At 44.9% G+C, this 22,728-nt stretch overlaps 1 protein-coding gene across 11 annotated transcripts in view; it reads left to right on the forward strand.

Annotated features, from left to right (window-relative positions):
- The window catches only part of LOC124019422 (serine/threonine-protein kinase WNK2-like), a 69,627-nt gene that overhangs the window by 12,791 nt on the left and 34,108 nt on the right, over nucleotides 1–22,728 (forward strand). For all 11 annotated transcript variants that reach the window (XM_046334751.1, XM_046334758.1, XM_046334759.1 and 8 more), the window contains exons 3-6: nucleotides 11,463–11,635; nucleotides 11,965–12,185; nucleotides 12,314–12,471; nucleotides 22,134–22,222. In XM_046334751.1, the coding sequence (XP_046190707.1) occupies nucleotides 11,463–11,635; nucleotides 11,965–12,185; nucleotides 12,314–12,471; nucleotides 22,134–22,222 (641 nt within the window). The remainder of the gene's footprint in view (nucleotides 1–11,462; nucleotides 11,636–11,964; nucleotides 12,186–12,313; nucleotides 12,472–22,133; nucleotides 22,223–22,728) is intronic.

Genomic DNA, 22,728 nt, shown 5'->3' on the forward strand with positions numbered 1-22,728 from the left:
GCCCTGACCTCAATCCCATAGAAAATTTGTGGGCAGAACTGAAAAAAATGTGCGAGCAAGGAGGCCTACAAACTTGACTCAGTTACACCAGCTCTGTCAGGAGGAATGGGCAAAATTCACCCAACTTATTGTGGGAAGCTTGTGGAAGGCTACCCAAAACATTTGACCCAAGTTAAACAATTTAAAGGCAATGCTACCAAATACACTCAATTAGTATGCAAACTTCTGACCCACTGGAAATGTGATGAAATAAATAAAAGCTGAAATAAATCATTCTCTCTACTATTATGCTGACATTTCACATTCTTAAAATAAAGTGGTGATCCTAGCTGACCTAAAACAGGGAATTTTTACTAGCATTAAATGTCAGGAATTGTGAAACTGAGTTTAAATGTATTTGGCTAAGGTGCATGTAAAAAAAATCCCTTTTTAGAACAAGGCTGTAACATAACGGAATGTGGAAAATGTCATGGTCTGAATACTTTCTGAATGCACTATTTGCTATCAGAGAGCCTGGAGCACCTGAGCACCGGTCTTCCCTCTCTCCCTCCCCTGACTCAGGATGTGTGACTGATTTTTTTTGTGGTGGAAATACCATCTGAACAATGCAACTCGTCTGTGCGACAAAGCCTGTCTAGCCTGTCAAAACCAGCTTGCGGACGAGTGCTGGTCTGGCTGACGCCAACAAAATGGCAGCAATCACTGGCCTACTTGAACATGAGGAAAACACTTATTTGCTTCTTTAGGAATTACCCCCCCCCCCCAATGCCAACATAAAAAATCAAATGTCCTCATTCTACACATTTTGCTATGGCTCTGAGAGAAAATGTTGCAACAATAACAAAATCAATACTGCTGTATTCACTGTTAATTTTTTAATTTTCCAATTCTCCCTATCTCTCTAGCTTTTATTTGGCTGATTTGTTAGTTCTCAAAGATGATAAAATGCGTCTTTTCTATGTACTTTATCTGGTTTTAGTGGGGTAAGTCTTTAACACGGAACTCGTAAGCTTTTTAGATCTGCATTTACAAACAACGCACTAAGATATTTCTTTATTTTCTGTTTGGCATCAGACATATTTTGTGCTTCAGTTGTACTTCTCCACTCGGATGAGAATTCATGAACAGGCATTCTATCAGCAGTCTTTTCACAGGTAAAATGCAATGTTAACTTCAAGCAAAACATTAGGCAATCTAGCTGGCTACACATTATTTCTATGATCAACATTAGAAATATGATGGCCAAGCATAGTTTTTGCAGCAAATGCCATGCTTTTTCATTGTAAGCTCATTTATTTGTGTGGCTCCTAGCCAAATAGTGTTGCACTTCTGTTAACTGATGATAATTAAGCTATTTTCTGCCGAAATGTGTTCTCTGAAGGAAAACAAACTTCCTCGTGGCATGCAGATTCATAAAATGAAGTCCAGAAGTTCATCTGACTGGGCAAGGGCATAAATGCTAGAATATTGTATCCCTTTAACCCTTTCCATTGCAAAACCCCTCACTCCTCTCGCAGATCATTTATCAAACCTCCATTCCACATTATAGGCCTACCTGTTGACCACAGGCTCCCACAGACCACTCGCCTGCCCTACCTCAAGCACATTGAAAACTCAAACAACCCTATAGAAGAGGACTGTGCCACAATAGTGTTCAAAGTAGGCCTAGACCCTACAGTCGTGTTCAGTGATACAGTGCAATACAGTATGACTGTTAATCCACTCGGACAATTTGAGGCATCATTGAGAGCACGAGACATGATGTAATGCATTTTCCTCCACACTCCCTATTGTGCTGTTTAAGTCTCCAACTGTCAGGCCTGGTATGAGGGCAAGGGTTGCTTTGCTTATGGCTACTGCTGCTCATTAAGTCATTTTACGTAACAACATACAATGCCTTTGGAAAGTATTCACACCTCTTGACATGCATCCTGCTTGGAATAAGGCACTTAATTAATACTGCAAAAGCAATTGTCAAAGCAATGTTATGTTTGGGGTCAATACAAAATTTTACTGATGGGTATGCTTGTCATTGGTAAGCACAAGTTTTTTTTATTTTATTTTTAGGATAAAAATAAATGGAATAGAGCTAAGAACAGGTGAACCTAGTTCAGTCTGCTTTCCAACAGACGCTGCGAGACCTTTCAGCAGGACAATAACCTAAAACAAGGCCAAATATACACAGATGCTTACCAAGACAACATTGAATGTTCCTGAGTGACCTAACTACAGTTTTGACTTAAATCTGCTTGAATCTATTGCAAGACTTGGATGTCTAGCAATTATCAACAACCAACTTGACAGCTTGAAGAATTTTAAAAATGATGTGCAAATATTGTACAATCCAGATGTGCAAGGCTCCGATACTTCTAACATATGTTTTTTTCTCCCCCAACTACCGGTAGTTTTTATTGGGTAATTCATAAAGACCATTCAGGGTAATCACCATGAGAAATATTTAGCTGAAACCTCTAATAGCTGGGGTTGGGGGGAACAGAGTTGGGCTGTTCATTAATTGTGTGTGTTAGACAGTGTTGTTGCGTCAAGCCTGTCTCTCTGGCTCTGTGCCGCTTCACTGCAGCGGGCAATAAAATTTGCAATGGGGCGAGTTAGACTTCCAGTTCAGCTTAGGTCCCTAAAGCCCCAGTAGTGCTCTGACACCCTCAGACCAGGAGGACAGGCAATCCTACTGAATAATTGCTCCCTTGTTTAATTTTTTTATTTTATTTTTTCTTCTTCATAAAGGCTTCCGCATCTGAAAGGTCTTGACAGATGCTGACTCTACGGTGAAAACCTTTCCAGACCTTATGGTACTGTCATTTGGATGCAAGCTTGGTCTCAAGATGACTGACCTGGAAGAGGGTGGGAGTGGAGCAGGCTTATTTGGTTCTCTAAGGCCTGCTGCCCTCTTGCCCATTGGCTCTAATCCTCCCATGGTGGATGGAGAGGAAGCCCCTGTTCTGTACTGTAGAGAGACTGACCGTCTGAGGCTCTGATCAGCCCTTTTCTCTGATCCTGTCCAAACAACACTGATGGCAACATGGCTCTTCCCCTCTAGGCCACATGACCCCGTTGTCCTCAGCTTGGTGTATTACTAGTCTCTTTTTTTTACTCTTACGCTCCCTCATTTCTCGCTGTCTGTCACAGGCACTGTAAGCTGTCAGACACATTCTTTCTCTCTGACACACCGCTCTAATCAGGCAGAATTTCCTCGTGTGACCCTGTCATTGCCGAGCTCATTACATAAGCAGCATTAGTTTGGGGGTGGGGTGGGGGTAAAAGCTTATTATCACCAATGTTCAGCTGTGTGTCTCAAAGGCAGTACTTTTTTCCCAGCCTCCACATTTAGTCTGACTGGAGAGGCTTATTGGGAGGGCTGTGTCATAGTCCAGGCTATACACACTTTCGCCACGGCCCCTCACACACATCCGGTAGGGTAGCTGGCACGTCATTGGACTGACAATGGTCAATGTTTTTAATCAGTATTTAGGCTCAGGTTAGTTTTGTAAATTTGTGTACTGCATCGGCTCATCTTTCATCATTTTAAAAGGACAGATGTGCCCTTGTATGTTTGGATGTGCACACCACTCCTCTCCTGGCCTTTTACTGTTGCTGTAGTTAATCTCACCCCTGAATTTAATAATTCACCGGGCCACCCTAGATGCCAATGTGTAAATTATAAGTAGCCCTCAGCCCAGCTCCATGGTAACAGAGATGACCGGTATGCTGTTGCCGGCCAAAACCTTCTGCACTGGATGAATGATGGGACAGAATGCAGGGGCGGATGTCGTCTTACTATATTATATGATTGGACAGATACTAATCCCACCGAATGTTTAATGTATTACCTTTTTTTTCAGGAATTTGAATTGTCTACTTGTTAAATGTGTGTAATGTAATTGGTTGTCTTTTAAATTCTGTGTTGGACCCCAGGAAGATGAGCTGACGTTATGTGGATCCTAACTAAAATGTGAATTACTCCTAGCTGGCCCAGGTGTAGGCCTAGCCCTATGATTAATGGTGATGTTGGGATGTGTAATAGGCTTGTGTCCTAATAGTCAAGTAGCAGTGGCTTCCTTGTCTCTTCTCCTGAGTGGCGCAGCGGTCTGTGCTAGAGGTGTCACTACAGACCTTGGTTAGATTCCAGGCTGTATCACAACTGGCTGTGATGGGGGAGTCCCGTAGGGCAGTGTACAATTGGCCCAGTGTCGTTAGGGTTTGGCCGGGGTAGGCTGTCATTGTAAATAAGAATTTGTTCTTAACTGACTTGCCTAGTTAAATGAAATAAAAATAAATACATATCTGCTCCACTGACCTGATGGCACAGATGTTATGCCCCAGTCTTGTTATGCTGGCGTGTCTCTTCAGCTCATTCCGATAGATATTTTTTAGCGACCCATTTAAAACTGCTTCGTCCAGGACATAGCTGGATAAATGAAGTCTTAGTTTAAATCAATTGAACCAAAGCAGAAGAGGGCAGGAAAGAATAAACTAAAGCATCATTGCAGGGCCTAACAGGGTTAGTGGCAGGCAGCCAGGATTATTCAACCATTGAAAGTCATATCTAACCCAGGTAGAGGGTTGTCTGTGGGGGTGGACTCAGTCAGCGATGGGCCTTGGCCGTCTCGCTGGAGGATCCATAATCTGAAAAAATATCCACACGATGTTCAGATATTTTTTTCAAGAGTTGATGGCACAGATGTTATTCACCATAACATCTGTGCCATCAACTCCTTTGAAAAAATATCTACTTGACTTTGAGTTTAGTAGCTAATGTTTTACTTCAGAATGAGCTGCAGGCTAGATCATTATTAGTGAACTAGAAATGTGCTGTGAATGTTGGAATGTATTGGGTTTTCTGGAGGTCTTTCAACTGTTGTGCTATTTTAAAAATCTTCATTCCTGTCTTGTTCAGGTTAGAGATTCTTCACATTGCTGTTGTGAAATGGATCCATCTTGATAAGTAAAAGTGTCTTTTTTTCTATTGCCTTCACAGAGCAATTGGTGTGTGTGTGACTGTCTGTTAAGTGCGCACAATTAAAGGTGTAGGGGAGTCCTTTTAATACACAACCCACGTTTTTCCAGCAGCCCCATGGCAGGATTAAGGTCATTCTGCCACAGCAAGCCATCATTCACTGTGTGCGTGTGCATGCATCATCTGAACATCGTGTGGATATTTTTTCAGATTATGGATCCTCCAGCGAGACGGCCCATCGCTGACTTAGTCCACCCCCACAGACAGCCCTCTACCTGGGTTAGATATGACTTTCAATGGTTGAATAATCCTGGCTGCCTGCCACTAACCCTGTTAGGCCCTGCAATGATGCTTTAGTTTATTCCTTCCTGCCCTCTTCTGCTTTGGTTCAATTGATTTAAACTAAGACTTCATTTATCCAGCTATGTCCTGGACGAAGCAGTTTAAATTTGATACATAAATTCTGTAGGTCACACATGAATATAGGCAATGATGAAGGCTGTTAACCTTTTTAACAAGCAACTTTCCCCACTGAGCTCTGTTATTGTACCCTCACTGACCCTGTGGTGGTCTAATCAATGGAACGACATGCTGGAAGTCACTAGAAACTACAGACTACTTTCTCCCACCAGTGTTTTTAGTTCCTACTTCAAAACACATGGTCAGGCTCAAAGAGCAGACATGGTCAGGCTCAAAGAGCAGACATGGTCAGGCTCAAAGAGCAGACATGGTCAGGCTCAAAGAGCAGACATGGTCAGGCTCAAAGAGCAGACATGGTCAGGCTCAAAGAGCAGACATGGTCAGGCTCAAAGAGCAGACATGGTCAGGCTCAAAGAGCAGACATGGTCAGGCTCAAAGAGCAGACATGGTCAGGCTCAAAGAGCAGACATGGTCAGGCTCAAAGAGCAGACATGGTCAGGCTCAAAGAGCAGACATGGTCAGGCTCAAAGAGCAGACATGGTCAGGCTCAAAGAGCAGACATGGTCAGGCTCAAAGAGCAGACATGGTCAGGCTCAAAGAGCAGACATGGTCACAAAGAGCAGACATGGTCAGGCTCAAAGAGCAGACATGGTCAGGCTCAAAGAGCAGACATGGTCAAAGAGCAGACATGGTCAGGCTCAAAGAGCAGACATGGTCAGGCTCAAAGAGCAGACATGGTCAGGCTCAAAGAGCAGACATGGTCAGGCTCAAAGAGCAGACATGGTCAGGCTCAAAGAGCAGACATGGTCAGGCTCAAAGAGCAGACATGGTCAGGCTCAAAGAGCAGACATGGGCTCAAAGAGCAGACTCAGGCTCAAAGAGCAGACATGGTCAGGCTCAAAGAGCAGACATGGTCAGGCTCAAAGAGCAGACATGGTCAGAGCTCAGACAAGGCTCAAAGAGCAGACATGGTCAGGCTCAAAGAGCAGACATGGTCAGGCTCAAAGAGCAGACATGGTCAGGCTCAAAGAGCAGACATGGTCAGGCTCAAAGAGCAGACATGGTCAGGCTCAAAGAGCAGACATGGTCAGGCTCAAAGAGCAGACATGGTCTTTGTCCAGCTGGACCAGGACAGCTATTGATTAACTTTAACTTGGTCTCTTAACAAAATGACCACTTGGAACAAGAGAAACAACATTGAAGGCAAATTGGCTTTTTGTTGTTCAGGTCCTCAAAGGCATAAAATATATTTTACCATCCATTCAGTGGTGGAAAAATCCCTTTGGTGTCGGTAACCTTAGGAAAACTAACTACCGCTGGAAAGATCTGTTTTTTTTGTGTCCTGTTCTTGAACAGAAAGCCTAGGAGACCACTGGAATGGGGACTGTTTCCCATGGATCTTCAGAGCGTCTCTTGTTCCAGCATCCCCTCTGTCTGTAATTCCAGTTTCTCTGATCTTTGATTCAGATGGGTCACTAATAATTGCTTCCTGTCATGCTGCTCAAGCGACACATCAGGTTCTTTTCATGTTTGCCACTACCATTCTGAACTTTTGTTTGTGAATGGGCTATATTATGTGTAGTGACCCAGCCATGGTTATGTGTTTTGCGTTCATAAGACTTGAGTGGTAACAGAACTTTATCCAATCATCGGAATTGTTAAACACGAAGCACTGGACATTGACCTGGTTAAGCTGGTGGTGATTTAGTTAAGGCATTATGATATGGCTCTGGAGTTATACTGGTAGTATAACCATGTTTCACCTACTTCTGGGATGCCAGGTGAGATTGTTTCATGAGTGAGGACAGTCGCACCTACAATCTTGTACGAATAGAGTTAAAGCTCAGAGGGCGCATGGCTCGATGGGATGGCTCTGTGTGCCTTCAACTCTGCCTGGCTCGCTCTGGGCTACTCTATACAGCCTGTTCTGGAAGATGGCTACATTAGCTGGGTCTCTACACACACACACACACACACACACACACGTCAATGTATGTACACAATGTTTACAGCACAGCTATTTGAAAATGGCAGAATTTGAGTTTAATTCATGGATGCATTGGTTACAATACAATTTCAGGGACTGCTACAGCCCTATTAAAACAAAAAGAACACTTTGGTTTTTAGGATGTACAGTGCCTTGAAAGTATTCACACCCATTGAGACTTACTCCACATTTCTGTTTAAAGCCTAAATTCAAAATGGATTATTTATTTTTTTCTCAACAATCTACACCAACTAAACATGTTTTTTGAAATATTTTTGAAGTATTCATACCCCTAAGTCAATTCGTGATAGAATCACCTTTGGCAGCAGCTACAGCTGAGTTTTTCTGGGTAAGTCTCGAACTTTGCATGCTTCGATTGTACAATATTTGTGCATTATTTAAATTCTCCAAGCTCTCAAGTTGATCATTGCAACCATTTTCAAGTCTTTACATGGTCAACTGTAACTAGGCTACTCAGGAACATTCAATATATCTTGGTAAGCAACTCCTGTGTATATTTGGCCTTGTGTTGAAAGCTGAATTTGTCTCCCAGTGTCTTTTTGAAAGCAGACTGAACCATGTTTTCCTCTAGGATTTTGCCTGTGCTTAGCTATATTTTGTTTATTTTTTTATCCCCCCAAAAGCACCCCCTAGTCCTTGCTGATGACCAGCATATCCATAACATGATGCAGCCACCATCATCCTTGAAAATATGAAGTGTTACTCTGTGGAGTTTCCCGAAGCATAACGCTTTATATTCAGGACATAATCTTAATTTCTTTGACATTTTTTTTTTGCACTTTTACTTTAGTCCCTTAATGCAAACAATATTTGTATTCTGTACAGGGTTACTTCTTTTTCACTCTGTCATTTAGGTTAGTATTGTGGAGTAACTGCAATGTTGAGCCATCCTCTGTTGAGCCATCCTCAGTTTTCTCCTATCACACCCATTAAACTCTTTAAATGTTTAGTCACTATTGGCCTCATGGTGAAATCCCTGAATGGTTTCCTTCCTCTCCTGCAATTAAATTAGGAAATACGCCTGTATCTTTTGTAATGGCTGGATGGATTGATACATCATCCAAAGTGTAAATAATAACTTCACTGTGATCAGAGCTATTTAATGTTTGCTCTTTTTCTTTTCTTCTTTACCCTGTCTACCAATAGGTGCCCCTCTTTGCAAGGCATCTGTGTTTTGAAATTCACTGCTCGACTGATGGTCCTTACAGATAATGATGTGTTGCGTACAGAGATGAGGTAGTCATTCAAGGAGGGGGATATAGTGTACAGGGATCCTCCTGTGCAGCAGCATTTGAGGACAGCCCCACTCAGCCCATCCCCTGCCGCCTACCATAGTACAGCTCAGCCTCTGCAACTGTCAATTATTTATTGCACTTCAGAGTGCAGTGAAAAATCCCCCACCACACTGCACAATTTAAAGACTTGCCTCCCAATCCACTGTTCCCCAAAACGCGTGTAAATATTGGACTAGAATTTGTGCCTTCCTGTATTGTACATAAGCTAAAATCTCTATTCTGAGCCATATACTTTTGTTTGTATTTATTGTTTTGCATTGTCGAAGGACCTTGCAAGTAAGCATTTCTTTGGACTGTGTGTGTATCCCATACATACGACTAATAATACTTGACACACACTCCTCCAGATCACTCCCCCTCATTGAGCGTGATATTGTATGAGGCCTACTAAAATACCCTCTGTTTTTCTCACTCACACATAGTCTCTGTTTTAAAATAATCTTCACTTTGTTTTACTAGTCTTACGCTCACTCATCGAATTCCTCATCGCTGTTCTCACTCTCTCCAATTTCCAATCCGTAGGTTGAATAATTGAATGGATTTTGATCTCTTGGTTTTATGTTCATCGGATCTTATCGTTAATGGGGTCTGCTTCTCTGTGTCGCGCTGGGTTGGGTGACTACTCTCTCTGTGTTCTAAAGGGAAAGCAAAGCGTCACACTCAGGAACCCAACAGACCTACTGGTGCTTCTTCTGTGGTGCGCAGATGGTGGGATGGGGAAGGATGCATAGAGGACAGAAAAGGATGGAGAAGATGAGGGGAGCTTCAGTGATGGGAGCAGAAAATGGGGGAGCAGAGGTGTAAATGGAATGGAGTGGGGGTGGGAGAAAGAGGGAGCCACTTAGTTATCACTTTTGCCTTATGGCAAGATGCTCCATCATGCTGGAAAAGGTATTGTTCGTCACCAAACTGTTATAGGTGGTTGGTAGAAGTTGCTCTAGGAGAATGTGTTGGTGCCAATTCTTTATTTATGGCTGTGTTCTTAGGCAAAATTGTGAGTGAACCCACTCCCTTGGCTGAGAAGCAACCCCACACATGAATGGTCTCAGGATGCTTTACTGTTGCCATGACACAGGACTGATGGTAGCGCTCACTTTGTCTTCTCCGGGCAAGCTTTTTTCCGGATGCCCCAAACAATCGGAGAGGGGATTCATCGGAGAAAATGACTTTACCCCAGTCCTCAGCAGTCCAATCCCTGTACCCTTTGCAGAATATCAGTCTGTCCCTGATGTTTTTCATGGGAAGAAGTGGCTGCTTTGCTGCCAGGCCATCCTCCATCACTGTGCGTGCAGATGCATTCACACCTGCCTGCTGCCATTCCTGAGCAAGCTCTGTACTGGTGGTGCCCCGATCCCGCAGCTGAATCAACTTTAAGAGACGGTCTTGGCGCTTGCTGGATTTTCTTGGGCGCCCTGAAGCTGCCTTCACAACAATTGAACAGCTCTCTTTGACCTTCTTGATGATCCAATAAATGGTTGATTTTTTTAGGTGTAATCTTACTGGCAGCAATATCCTTGCCTGTGAATCCCATTTTGTGCAAAGCAATGATGACGGCACATGTTTCCTTGCAGGTAACCATGATTGACCGAGGAAGAACAATGATTCCAAGCACCACCCTCCTTTTGAAGCTTCCAGTCTGTTTTTCGAACTCAATCAGCATTAGAGTGATCTCCAGCCTTGTCAACATTCACACCTGTGTTAACGAGAGAATCCCCCTGACATGATGTTGGCTGGTCCTTTTGTGGCAGGGCTGAAATGCAGTGGAAATTATTTTGGGGGGATTCAGTAAATTTGAATGGCAAAGGGGGACTTTGTAATTAATTGCAATTCATCTGATCGCTCTTCATTACATTCTGGAGTATATGCAAATTGCCAATATACAAACTGAGGCAGAGTTTTTGAAAATGTAATATTTGTCATTCTCAACTATTGGCTACAACTGTAGAGTGCAGTGATGTGTCCTATAAGGGGCTTTGGTGGCAAATCTGATGCCCAAATGGTAAAGAACAATTAGCCGCTAAATGTGTGTGTACCTGTACCAGACGGGGAGCCAGGCCAGGGCAGACGGAACAGATCGCCTGGTGGAATCCAAGCAGTAGGCAACGGGAGTAGGTGTCACATCCACTTGGGAGAAGCTTTTATTTCTAGAGGCAGATTTCTTGTAGAAAATGCCAGTGAATGGTCTCTGAACAGCAGAAGGGGACTTCAAAGGCCTCTGAATTTGGGTGGGGCAGGTTGTGAGAGACTCCTACCACTTGTTGGGCCCGAAGGCCTCGACACTTCTTGCTTTACACCTTAGTGCTAATTGAAGTTGTATCTGGTCTGTCCTAGCAAGCCTGGCAGCCTTCAGTCCCTGTAAAATATATAATTGTAATTAACTTTCAATTTCCCGTACTGCCCAAAGTAGTCATTGCCCTGGGGTGACCAGCTGGGTCAAACTTGTTTTTCAATTAGTGAGCTGAATATGGCGCTCAGACACACTAATACCAGACGGACAAACAGACGGAGCAAGGGAAGCGCTTCCTGCACATACTGTAGGCCCACTCTCCCATCCTGCGTGTTGGTCCCTCTGGAAATGCTCTGATGTTAATTACCTCTTCATTTCACGTGATCTGTCCACAGTTTGTATAGTGTTGTAACGTTTGATTGTGAAGAACATTGGAAATTACCAAGGTTCAACCAGGCATATTTTTCCTAATTTTCTTTGATCTCCTGGCCAAATTGCCTGGATTTGACCTCTGTCCCCTTCCTTCCCCTCCCTCAGGACCGTAAGCTGACCAAAGTGGAGCGTCAGCGGTTTAAGGAGGAGGCCGAGATGCTGAAGGGGCTGCAGCACCCCAACATCGTCCGCTTCTATGACTTTTGGGAGTCACCCCTCAAAGGGAAGAAGTGCATTGTCCTGGTGACGGAGCTCATGACCTCCGGAACACTCAAAACGTGAGTGTGCTGTCAGACTTGCTGGAGAGATGAGGGTCAACAGAACAGGCTATAACTGGGCTGTATCTATTCATAAACGCAACACACAAATATTTTTTTGTAATGCATTCCCCCCAACAAACCAGTCAACATGTGTGCTGGAGTATTATCATTGATCAGATGACTATTTATTTTGTTTTTATCCCTAGTACTGCAAAAAGAGGCAAGGGGTGATATGCACATTTTAATAGTTGCTCGAAGTTAGCCCCAAGTTACATTTTCGAGTCGATTATCAATCCCAAGACTGTAGAATGTATGGGTGGGGATACTGATGTCCTTCCATCCTGTAGGTATCTGAAGCGCTTCAAGGTGATGAAACCCAAGGTCTTAAGGAGTTGGTGTAGACAGATCCTAAAGGGCCTCCACTTCCTCCACACCCGGGACCCTCCTATCATCCACAGGGACCTGAAGTGTGACAACATCTTCATCACGGGCCCCACCGGCTCTGTAAAGATAGGAGACTTGGGCCTGGCCACGCTCAAGAGGGCCTCCTTCGCCAAGAGTGTCATAGGTAGGAGATCCAACCTGACTGCATCAGTAACACGTGGTGTCTCGTCGTTTTAGTTTTTCTCAAATGGACAATAGCCTCCAGATTTTAATAGTGTCCTCCTTTCTAACCTTTGACCCCTGTCCTCCCAGGCACCCCAGAGTTCATGGCCCCAGAGATGTATGAGGAGCACTATGACGAGGCAGTGGACGTCTATGCCTTTGGGATGTGTATGCTGGAGATGGCCACCTCAGAGTACCCCTACTCGGAGTGCCAGAACGCAGCACAGATCTATCGCAAAGTTACCAGCGTGAGTCCACATTTTAACATGTACGCCAATCCAGCTATAGAGGTAACACTCTTACAACTAGGGTAGACACAAAAATTGTGGCCCTGTGACTACTATGAATGGCAGACACATACAATGCCTTGCAAAATTATTCAGATCCCTTGGTTTTCACATTTTGTTACAAAGTAGTATTAAAATGTATTTCATTTTCATGTTTTGTCAACAATATACACAAAATACCTTTTAATGTTAAAGTGGAATATTTTTTTAAATTTGTAATAAAAATGTATAACTAAATTATAGTTGTTGAACAAGTGTTTAGCCTCTTTGTTTAGGCAAGCCTAATTTAGTTACATTTACATTACATTTAAATCATTTAGCAGACGCTCTTATCCAGAGCGACTTACAAATTGGATCAGTTAAATGTGGTTTAACAAAACACAAGTTACATGGACTGACTCTGTGAAATAATAGAAGTTGACATTAGGGCCTAAAATTAACACCGGCCAACTGCCAAATGCGGGTAGATTTTGTCATTGGCAGGCAAGATGTCTATTTCACCAGCCATGTTGGCTGGTGGTCAGGGCTCCACAATGTGAGCATTTCACTTGCATTTGTGCATAAAACATAGTCAATTGTGGTCCCATTTAAAAGTCAAATAAGTGCTGCAGTAGATGTTTCAAAGTATTTCTGCATTTTTTGGGGGGGGTGTTCATTGCACAAAGTCAACTAAGAATCCTATATAGCCTATTTCACTTAGCGCTGCAACACTGTCTGGCCGGCTTGTACGCACGTGAAGAGCTGAGTGAAATATATATATATATTTTTTAGAAGCGCTGTGCACAGGTAAGTCTAATTTACTTGAAATGAAAGTATTGTGTTTCTTGGCCATTTACATACTTTTGTTCAAAAGCTAGATACTCTATGTTTTAGTTTCTACTGCTAGGGAAGAGAAGACAACGCTTCTACTACTAGTCTGACTCAGGGTTTCCAGGTCCTACTAAAATTGAGTCCAATGACTACTCTCAACCTGTCCAAAAGGCCTGAAAACTAGCACAATTTTATTTTCCCCAAAACGTTGCCATATTTATACAATAACCTTTTTCATAACGTTATCTTGACAATCAAGGAATAGCGTAGGAACTTGTAACGACATTAGAAGAAAGAATTGGTTTCCCTCAATAATTAGAATTATTGAGGGCTATGACATGGTGTAATACAATTATTTGAATATGTCTTTAATTTCATAAGGGCAAATTATATTTTCTATCAATGGATGTCAACTACACTTGTTTGACTGCTATGATTAAGCAATAGGGCACAAGAAGGTATGGTATATGGCCAGTATACCACGGCTAAGGGCTCTTAAGCATGATTCAACACTGACAGCCTGGATACATTCGTTGGCCATATACCACAAACCACCGGGGTGCCTTATTGCTATTATAAACTGGTTACCAGTGCATTTTTTGTTGTCATACCCATGGTTTAAGGTCTGATATACCACAGCTTTAACTATAGTTAAAGGAGAAGGGAATTCAAATTATTATATGCAGCCCAAGGGCACAACAGCCACAAAAGGCATGGATTTGTTTTAAGGGGCATTAGGCCACACAAAGGGGATGCTGCTGGGAAATTTGAAGCATTATCAAGTGCTTGTCAAATTGTGAATGAGAGACTGATGAAGTGTGTACAGCCTGCACAAGAAACAAAGCAGAGCTCCTGCCTTTCATGCAACTTTTTTTCAAACCATAATTAATCGCATCATGTATCTTTTTAGAATATATTAAAAATCAAAACATATAGGCCAAGGTTTGTACTCCCTCAAATACTTTGGTAGGCTGGTCATGGCTCACATCAACACCGTCATGCCAGAAACCCTAGACCCACTCCAATTTGCATACCGCCCCAACAGCTCCACAGATGATGCAATCTCAATCGCAGTACACGCTGCCCTTTTTCACCTTGACAAAGGGAACACCTATGTGAGAGTGTTATTCATTGACTGCAGCTCAGTGTTCAACACCATAGTGCCCACAAAGCTAATCACTACACTAAGGACCCTGGGACTCCCTCTGCAATTGTATTCTGGACTTCCTTACGGGCCGCCCCCAGGCGGTAAGGGTAGGTAACAACACATCCACCGTGCTTATCCCCAACACTGGGGCCCGTCTCGGGTGCATGCTTAGTCCCCTCCTGTACTCCCTGTTTATCCCAAGACTGCGTGGCCAAGCACGACTCCAACACCATTCAGATTGCTGATGACACAACAGTGTTAGGCCTGATCACTGACAATGATGCGACAGTCTATAGGGAGGTCAGAGCCCTGGCAGTGTAGTGCCAGGACAACCTCTCAATGTGAACAAGACAAGGTAGCTGATCGTGTACTACAGGAAAAGGAGGGCTGAACACTCATCCATTCACATCGATGGGACCGAAGTGGAGCGGGTCGAGGGTTTCAAGTTCCTTGGTGTATATCACCAACAAACTATCATGGTCCAAACACACCAAGACTGTTGTGAAGAGGGCACTAAAACACCTTTTTCCTCTACAGGAGACTGAAAAGATTTGTCTTGGGTCCCCAGATCCTCAAAGTTCTACAGCTGCATTCTGACCAGTTGCATCACCGCCTGGTATGGCAACTGCTCAGCGTCTGACCGTAAGGCGCTACAGAGGGTAGTGCGTACGACCCAGTACATCACTGGGGCCAAGCTTCCTGACATCCAGGACTTATATACTAGGTGGACTAAAAGGCTCCTTTTAGAGCTACTACCCCCAAGCCATAAGACTGCTGAACAATTAATCAAATGGCCACCTGGACTATTTGCATTGACCCCCCCCCCCCCCCAGCTTTGTTTTTTTCACTGCTTCTACTTTCTGTTATCTACGCATAGTCCATTGAATGACCTCGACTAACCTGTACCCCCGCACATTGACTCGATACCCCCTGTGTATAGCCTTGTTATTCTGTACCTTTCCTGTGTTTGATTTATTTACTTTAGTTTATTTAGTACATTTTTTTATTAACTCTATTTCTTGAACTGCATTGTTGGTTAAGGCCTTGTAAGTAAGCATTTCACGGAAAGTTCTATACCTGTTGTATTCTGCGCATGTGACAAATACAATTTGATTTGAGGAAAGTATCCTTTTATATTTTTCTGCTTTGTTCAATTGTTCTTCATACTATGTAAAAAGTTTAAATCCAAAGGTCTGCATCATTGGGCTTGTACGCTATGTGTGCAAGCCAGGAGATGCTGAATGTGTTTGTTAATTAATGGCCAGTTACCTTGAGACTGGCAGTTATTTGCTTGACAATCACTGTCTGACTAAATTCCATTACATTTACATTTACATTTAAGTCATTTAGCAGACGCTCTTATCCAGAGCGACTTACAAATTGGTGCATTCACCTTATGACATCCAGTGGGACAGTCACTTAACAATAGTGCATCTAAAACTTAGGGATTACTTAACCTATCCTAGGTATTCCTTAAAGAGGTGGGGTTTCAGGTGTCTCCGGAAGGTGGTGATTGACTCCGCTGTCCTGGCGTCGTGAGGGAGTTTGTTCCACCATTGGGGGGCCAGGGCAGCGAACAGTTTTGACTGGGCTGAGCGGGAGCTGTACTTCCTCAGTGGTAGGGAGGCGAGCAGGCCAGAGGTGGATGAACGCAGTGCCCTTGTTTGGGTGTAGGGCCTGATCAGAGCCTGGAGGTACTGAGGTGCCGTTCCCCTCACAGCTCCGTAGGCAAGCACCATGGTCTTGTAGCGGATGCGAGCTTCAACTGGAAGCCAGTGGAGAGAATGGAGGAGCGGGGTGACGTGAGAGAACTTGGGAAGGTTGAACACCAGACGGGCTGCGGCGTTCTGGATGAGTTGAAGGGGTTTAATGGCACAGGCAGGGAGCCCAGCCAACAGCGAGTTGCAGTAATCCAGACGGGAGATGACAAGTGCCTGGATTAGGACCTGCGCCGCTTCCTGTGTGAGGCAGGGTCGTACTCTGCGGATGTTGTAGAGCATGAACCTACAGGAACGGGCCACCGCCTTGATGTTAGTTGAGAACGACAGGGTGTTGTCCAGGATCACGCCAAGGTTCTTGGCGCTCTGGGAGGAGGACACAATGGAGTTGTCAACCGTGATGGCGAGATCATGGAACGGGCAGTCCTTCCCCGGGAGGAAGAGCAGCTCCGTCTTGCCGAGGTTCAGCTTGAGGTGGTGGTCCGTCATCCACACTGATATGTCTGCCAGACATGCAAAGATGCGATTCGCCACCTGGTCATCAGAAGGGGGAAAGGAGAAGATTAATTGTGTGTCGTCTGCATAGCAATGATAAGAGAGACCATGTGAGGATATGACAGAGCCAAGTGACTTGGTGTATAGCGAGAATAGGAGAGGGCCAAGAACAGAGCCCTGGGGGACACCAGTGGTGAGAGCGCGTGGTGAGGAGACAGATTCTCGCCACGCCACCTGGTAGGAGCGACCTGTCAGGTAGGACGCAATCCAAGCGTGGGCCGCGCCGGAGATGCCCAACTCGGAGAGGGTGGAGAGGAGGATCTGATGGTTCACAGTATCGAAGGCAGCCGATAGATCTAGAAGGATGAGAGCAGAGGAGAGAGTTAGCTTTAGCAGTGCGGAGCGCCTCCGTGATACAGAGGAGAGCAGTCTCAGTTGAATGACTAGTCTTGAAACCTGACTGATTTGGATCAAGGTCATTCAGAGAGAGATAGCGGGAGAGCTGGCCAAGGACGGCACGTTCAAGAGTTTTGGAGAGAAAAGAAAGAAGGGATACTGGTCTGTAATTGTTGACATCGGAGGGATCGAGTGTAGGTTTTTTCAGAAGGGGTGCAACTCTCGCTCTCTTGAAGACGGAAGGGACGTAGCCAACGGTCAGGGATGAGTTGATGAGCGAGGTGAGGTAAGGGAGAAGGTCTCCGGAAATGGTCTGGAGAAGAGAGGAGGGGATAGGGTCAAGCGGGCAGGTTGTTGGGCGGCCGGCCGTCACAAGACGCGAGATTTCATCTGGAGAGAGAGGGGAGAAAGAGGTCAGAGCACAGGGTAGGGCAGTGTGAGCAGAACCAGCGGTGTCGTTTGACTTAGCAAACGAGGATCGGATGTCGTCGACCTTCTTTTCAAAATGGTTGACGAAGTCATCTGCAGAGAGGGAGGAGGGGGAGGGGGCGGAGGATTCAGGAGGGAGGAGAAGGTGGCAAAGAGCTTCCTAGGGTTAGAGGCAGATGCTTGGAATTTAGCGTGGTAGAAAGTGGCTTTAGCAGCAGAGACAGAGGAGGAAAATGTAGAGAGGAGGGAGTGAAAGGATGCCAGGTCCGCAGGGAGGCGAGTTTTCCTCCATTTCCGCTCGGCTGCCCGGAGCCCTGTTCTGTGAGCTCGCAATGAGTCATCGAGCCACGGAGCGGGAGGGGAGGACCGAGCCGGCCTGGAGGATAGGGGACATAGAGAGTCAAGGGATGCAGAGAGGGAGGAGAGGAGGGTTGAGGAGGCAGAATCAGGAGATAGGTGGGAGAAGGTTTGAGCGGAGGGAAGAGATGATAGGATGGAAGAGGAGAGAGTAGCGGGGGAGAGAGAGCGAAGGTTGGGACGGCGCGATACCATCCGAGTAGGGGCAGTGTGGGAGGTGTTGGATGAGAGCGAGAGGGAAAAGGATACAAGGCAGTGGTCGGAGACTTGGAGGGAGTTGCAATGAGGTTAGTGGAAGAACAGCATCTAGTAAAGATGAGGTCGAGCGTATTGCCTGCCTTGTGAGTAGGGGGAAGGTGAGAGGGTGAGGTCAAAAGAGGAGAGGAGTGGAAAGAAGGAGGCAGAGAGGAAAGAGTCAAAGGTAGACGTGGGGAGGTTAAAGTCGCCCAGAACTGTGAGAGGTGAGCCGTCCTCAGGAAAGGAGCTTATCAAGGCATCAAGCTCATTGATGAACTCTCCGAGGGAACCTGGAGGGCGATAAATGATAAGGATGTTAAGCTTGAAAGGGCTAGTAACTGTGACAGCATGGAATTCAAAGGAAGCGATAGACAGATGGGTAAGGGGAGAAAGAGAGAATGACCACTTGGGAGAGATGAGGATCCCGGTGCCACCACCCCGCTGACCAGACGCTCTCGGGGTGTGCGAGAACACGTGGGCGGACGAAGAGAGAGCAGTAGGAGTAGCAGTGTTGTCTGTGGTGATCCATGTTTCCGTCAGTGCCAAGAAGTCGAGGGACTGGAGGGAGGCATAGGCTGAGATGAACTCTGCCTTGTTGACCGCAGATTGGCAGTTCCAGAGGCTACCGGAGACCTGGAACTCCACGTGGGTCGTGCGCGCTGGGACCACCAGAGTAGGGTGGCCGCGGCCACGCGGTGAGGAGCGTTTGTATGGTCTGTGCAGAGAGGAGAGAACAGGGATAAACAGACACATAGTTGACAGGCTACAGAAGAGGCTACGCTAATGCAAAGGAGATTGGAATGACAAGTGGACTACACGTCTCGAATGTTCAGAAAGTTAAGCTACGTAGCAAGAATCTTATTGACTAAAATGATTAAAATGATACAGTACTGCTGAAGTAGGCCAGCTGGCAGTGGGTGCGTTGTTGACACTACACTAATCAAGTCGTTCCGTTGAGTGTAATAGTTTCTGCAGTGTTGCTATTCGGGGGCTAGCAGGCTAGCTAGCAGTGTTGTTTACGTTACGTTGCGTTAAAAGAACGACAATAGATGGCTAGCGAACCTAGAAAATCGCTCTAGACTACACAATTATCTTTGATACAAAGACGGCTATGTAGCTAGCTAAGTAGCTAGCTACGATCAAACAAATCAAACCGTTGTACTGTAATGAAATGAAGTGAAAATGTGATACAACCTGTGAATGCGACCGGGTAGTTGAGTTCTATACAGAAGACGTTGGCTAGCGTTGGCTAGCTGTTGGCTAGCTAGCAGAGTCACCTACGTTAAGGACGACAAATAGCTGGCTAGCTAACCTCGGTAAATTAAGATAATCACTCTAAGACTACACACTCTAAACCTAAACAACACAATTATCTTGGATACGATGATACGAAGACAGCAAAGACAGCTATGTAGCTAGCTAACACTAAACTAATCAAGTCGTTCAGTTGAGTGTAATAGTTTTCCCAGTGCAGCTAATCAGTGGACGTTAGCTAGCTGGCTAGTGAAGACTACGTTAGGACGGCGAAATACGATAATTACGCAATTATCTTTGATACAAAGACGGCTATGTAGCTAGCTGAGAGGAAATTGCTAGGATAAGACAAATCAAACCGTTGTGATATAATGAAATATAATGAAAAAGTTATACTACCCGTTGGAGCGACGTGCAGATGCGACCACTCGCTCCAACAGCCCCACCGTGACCTCCCCAGCCCCATCTAGAACCCCCAGCAGTTATTCACAGATCCAGCCTTGAGGGTGTTTTCCACTATATGCCAGTGAGGAAGAACGCATGCAGCGAACTGTTTTTAGATGGGGGTGGGTTTGGAGTCATGATATATTTGATGACTGGTATTGATTTTGCGCTCTTTAAACTTGGCAGGCACTGCTGGAATGGAGTGACTTGCCTTATCCTGGTTTCAGATCTGTGCTTTAGCTGACTTCTGACTAGCCTCATCAATGATAATCAGAGGACGTGTCTCTAAAGCACATGCCTATGCTAAAGATAGTCAGAGCAGTTGGCTAAGGCATATACACTGCATTCAGACTCCTTTTTTCCCACGTTACAGCCTTCTAAAATTGATTTAAATATTTTTTTGCAAATGTATTTATTATATCACAGACTTACGTTATTTACGTAAGTAATCAGACCCTTAGCTATGAGACTTGAAATTGAGCTCTGGTACATCCTGTTTCCATTGATCATCCTTGAGATGTTTCACCAACTTGATTGGAGTCCATCTGTGATATATTCAACTGATTTGGAAATGCTCACACCTGTCTATAAGATCCCACAGTTGACCGTGCATGACAGAGCAAAAACAAAGCCATTGCGGTTGAAGGAATTCTCTGTAGAGCTCCGTGACAGAATTGTGTCGAGGCAAAGATTTGGGAAACAATTGAAGGTCCCCAAGCTCACAGTGGCCTCCATTTTTAAATGGAAGAAGTTTGGAACCACCAAGACTCTTCCTAGAGCTGGCCAAACTGAGAAATCTGGGGAGAAGGGCCTTGGGCAGGGAGGTGACCAAGAACCCAATGGTCACTCTGACAGAGCTCAGTTCCTCCTGAGGAGATGGGAGGAACTTCTAGGACAACCATCTCTGCAGCATCCACCAATCAGGCATTTTATGGTAGTGTCCAGATGGATGCCATTCCTCATTAAAGGCACATGACAGCCTGCTTATGCCAGTTTGCCAAAAGGCACCTAAAAGACTCTGACCATGAGGAACTAGATTCTCTGGTCTGATGAAACCAGGATTGAACTCCTTTGGCTTGAATGCCAAGCGTCATGTCTGGAGGAAACCTGCCACTATTCATATGGTCAAGTGTGGTGGCAGCATCATTCTGTGGGGATGTTTTTCAGTGGCAGGGACTGGGAGACTAGTCAGGATTGAGGGAAAGATGAACAGAGAAAAGTACAGAGATCCTTGATAACCTGCTCCAGTGCTCAGTACCTCAGACTGGGGCGACGGTTCATCTTACAACAGGACAACAACCCTAAGCGCACAGCCAATACAATGCTGGAGTGGCTTCGGGACAAGTCTCTGGATGGCCCTGAGTGGCCCAGTCAGAGCCTGGACTTAAACCTGATCGAACATCTCTGGAGAGACCTGGAAATAGCTGTGCAGCGACGCTCCCCATCCAACCTGACAGAGTTTGAGGATTGCCAAGCTTGTAGCGTCCTACCCAAAACGACTCGAGGCTGTAATATCTGCCAAAAGTGCTTCAACAAATTCTGAGTAAAGGATCTGAATACTTATGCAAATGTGACATTTTATTTTTATTTGACGCATTTGCAAATATTTAAAAAAGTTAGATTTGTCATTGTGGTATTGTGTGTAGATTGAGGGGAAAATAATTTAATCCATTTTAGAACAAGTCTAATTTAACAATGTTGAAAGCGGGAAGGGGTCTGAATACTTTCTGAATGCACTGTACATATGTGGGACCAGGCTACCACATTACCAGGCTATATCCACCTGCTATTAAACACACAACCCCCTCTTTCTGGAAGAGGCAGTGTTGTTTCACTGAGTCTTCTTTATTCTATGCATATCAGTGCCCTGGAGAAACCAGAGAAGGTTATTTATAGCTCCTTTATCAAAGGGAAACCTCAATGGCTATAAACCAGACTACATGCAGTACATATTTGCATCTGTATGAATGTGCCAGTTCCTGAAAAGCCATTTTTATTTTTGTCCATATAGTTGCGGAAATGGTCTTGATTAAAACATTAACGATCTGGCAAGTGATATAGACGACACCTGAAATGTGATGTAGGTTTTTAAGGACTCGTTTTGTGCATGTCTCCATATCAAGAACTCCCAAAGTCAGGATGCAATAACTTAAAATGAGGTGTGCAAACTAAGACCACATTTGGAAACCATATAACCTTTGGTCATATTATCATGCTGTTCTGATGACTATATGTGGCCATCTCGCTCTGTTTTCACCCTTGTTTTTTTCCCCCCAAAATACTTACCGAGCCCGGCCTTCCCTCTGAATGATTTGTTTTCCTTTCTCTGTTCTCAGGGAGTGAAGCCTGCCAGCTTCAACAAGGTTGTGGATCCTGAAATCAAGGAGATTATTGGCGAGTGCATCTGCCAAAAGAAAGAGGAGCGGTGAGTGACTGTACCCGCCTCTCGGCCACAGGGCCCCCAAGGTGCCCTGCCGTCCCTCCGCACCTCGCATCATCCTGCCCACGTCCTATCACCACAGCGATGATAGTCAGTGCTCTCAACATTGCAATCTACCCTCCCGATCTGTAGGGTGTCCTCTGCTAAGTTGAATAATTGGTTTGATACGGAGGAGAAAATATCCCTTAGAACCCCCTCTTGCGGGTTTTCATACAGAGGTTGTGTGCTGTGCTCTCTGTCCTTGTCCTGGCAGCTAATAAATGGAAGGTAATCTTAGATAAGGGCTTATCCTGTTCTTATGGCTGTGTACAGACGGAAACACTAAAAACATTGGTGCCCAGCGGAGTCTGTTTTTCAGCTCGTGCATGACATAACTATTGAGTCGCTTTGTACTTTCAGACTGACTTTCGTCTCATTAATTTATTTAATGTTGGCCTAATCTCTGAAATGACAACAGAAGATCAGTTGGAGCCATGTTATCACAGTGGTGA

The sequence above is a fragment of the Oncorhynchus gorbuscha genome, unplaced genomic scaffold (genome assembly GCF_021184085.1).
Source record: "Oncorhynchus gorbuscha isolate QuinsamMale2020 ecotype Even-year unplaced genomic scaffold, OgorEven_v1.0 Un_scaffold_918, whole genome shotgun sequence".
Classification (NCBI taxonomy): Eukaryota; Metazoa; Chordata; class Actinopteri; order Salmoniformes; family Salmonidae; genus Oncorhynchus; species Oncorhynchus gorbuscha.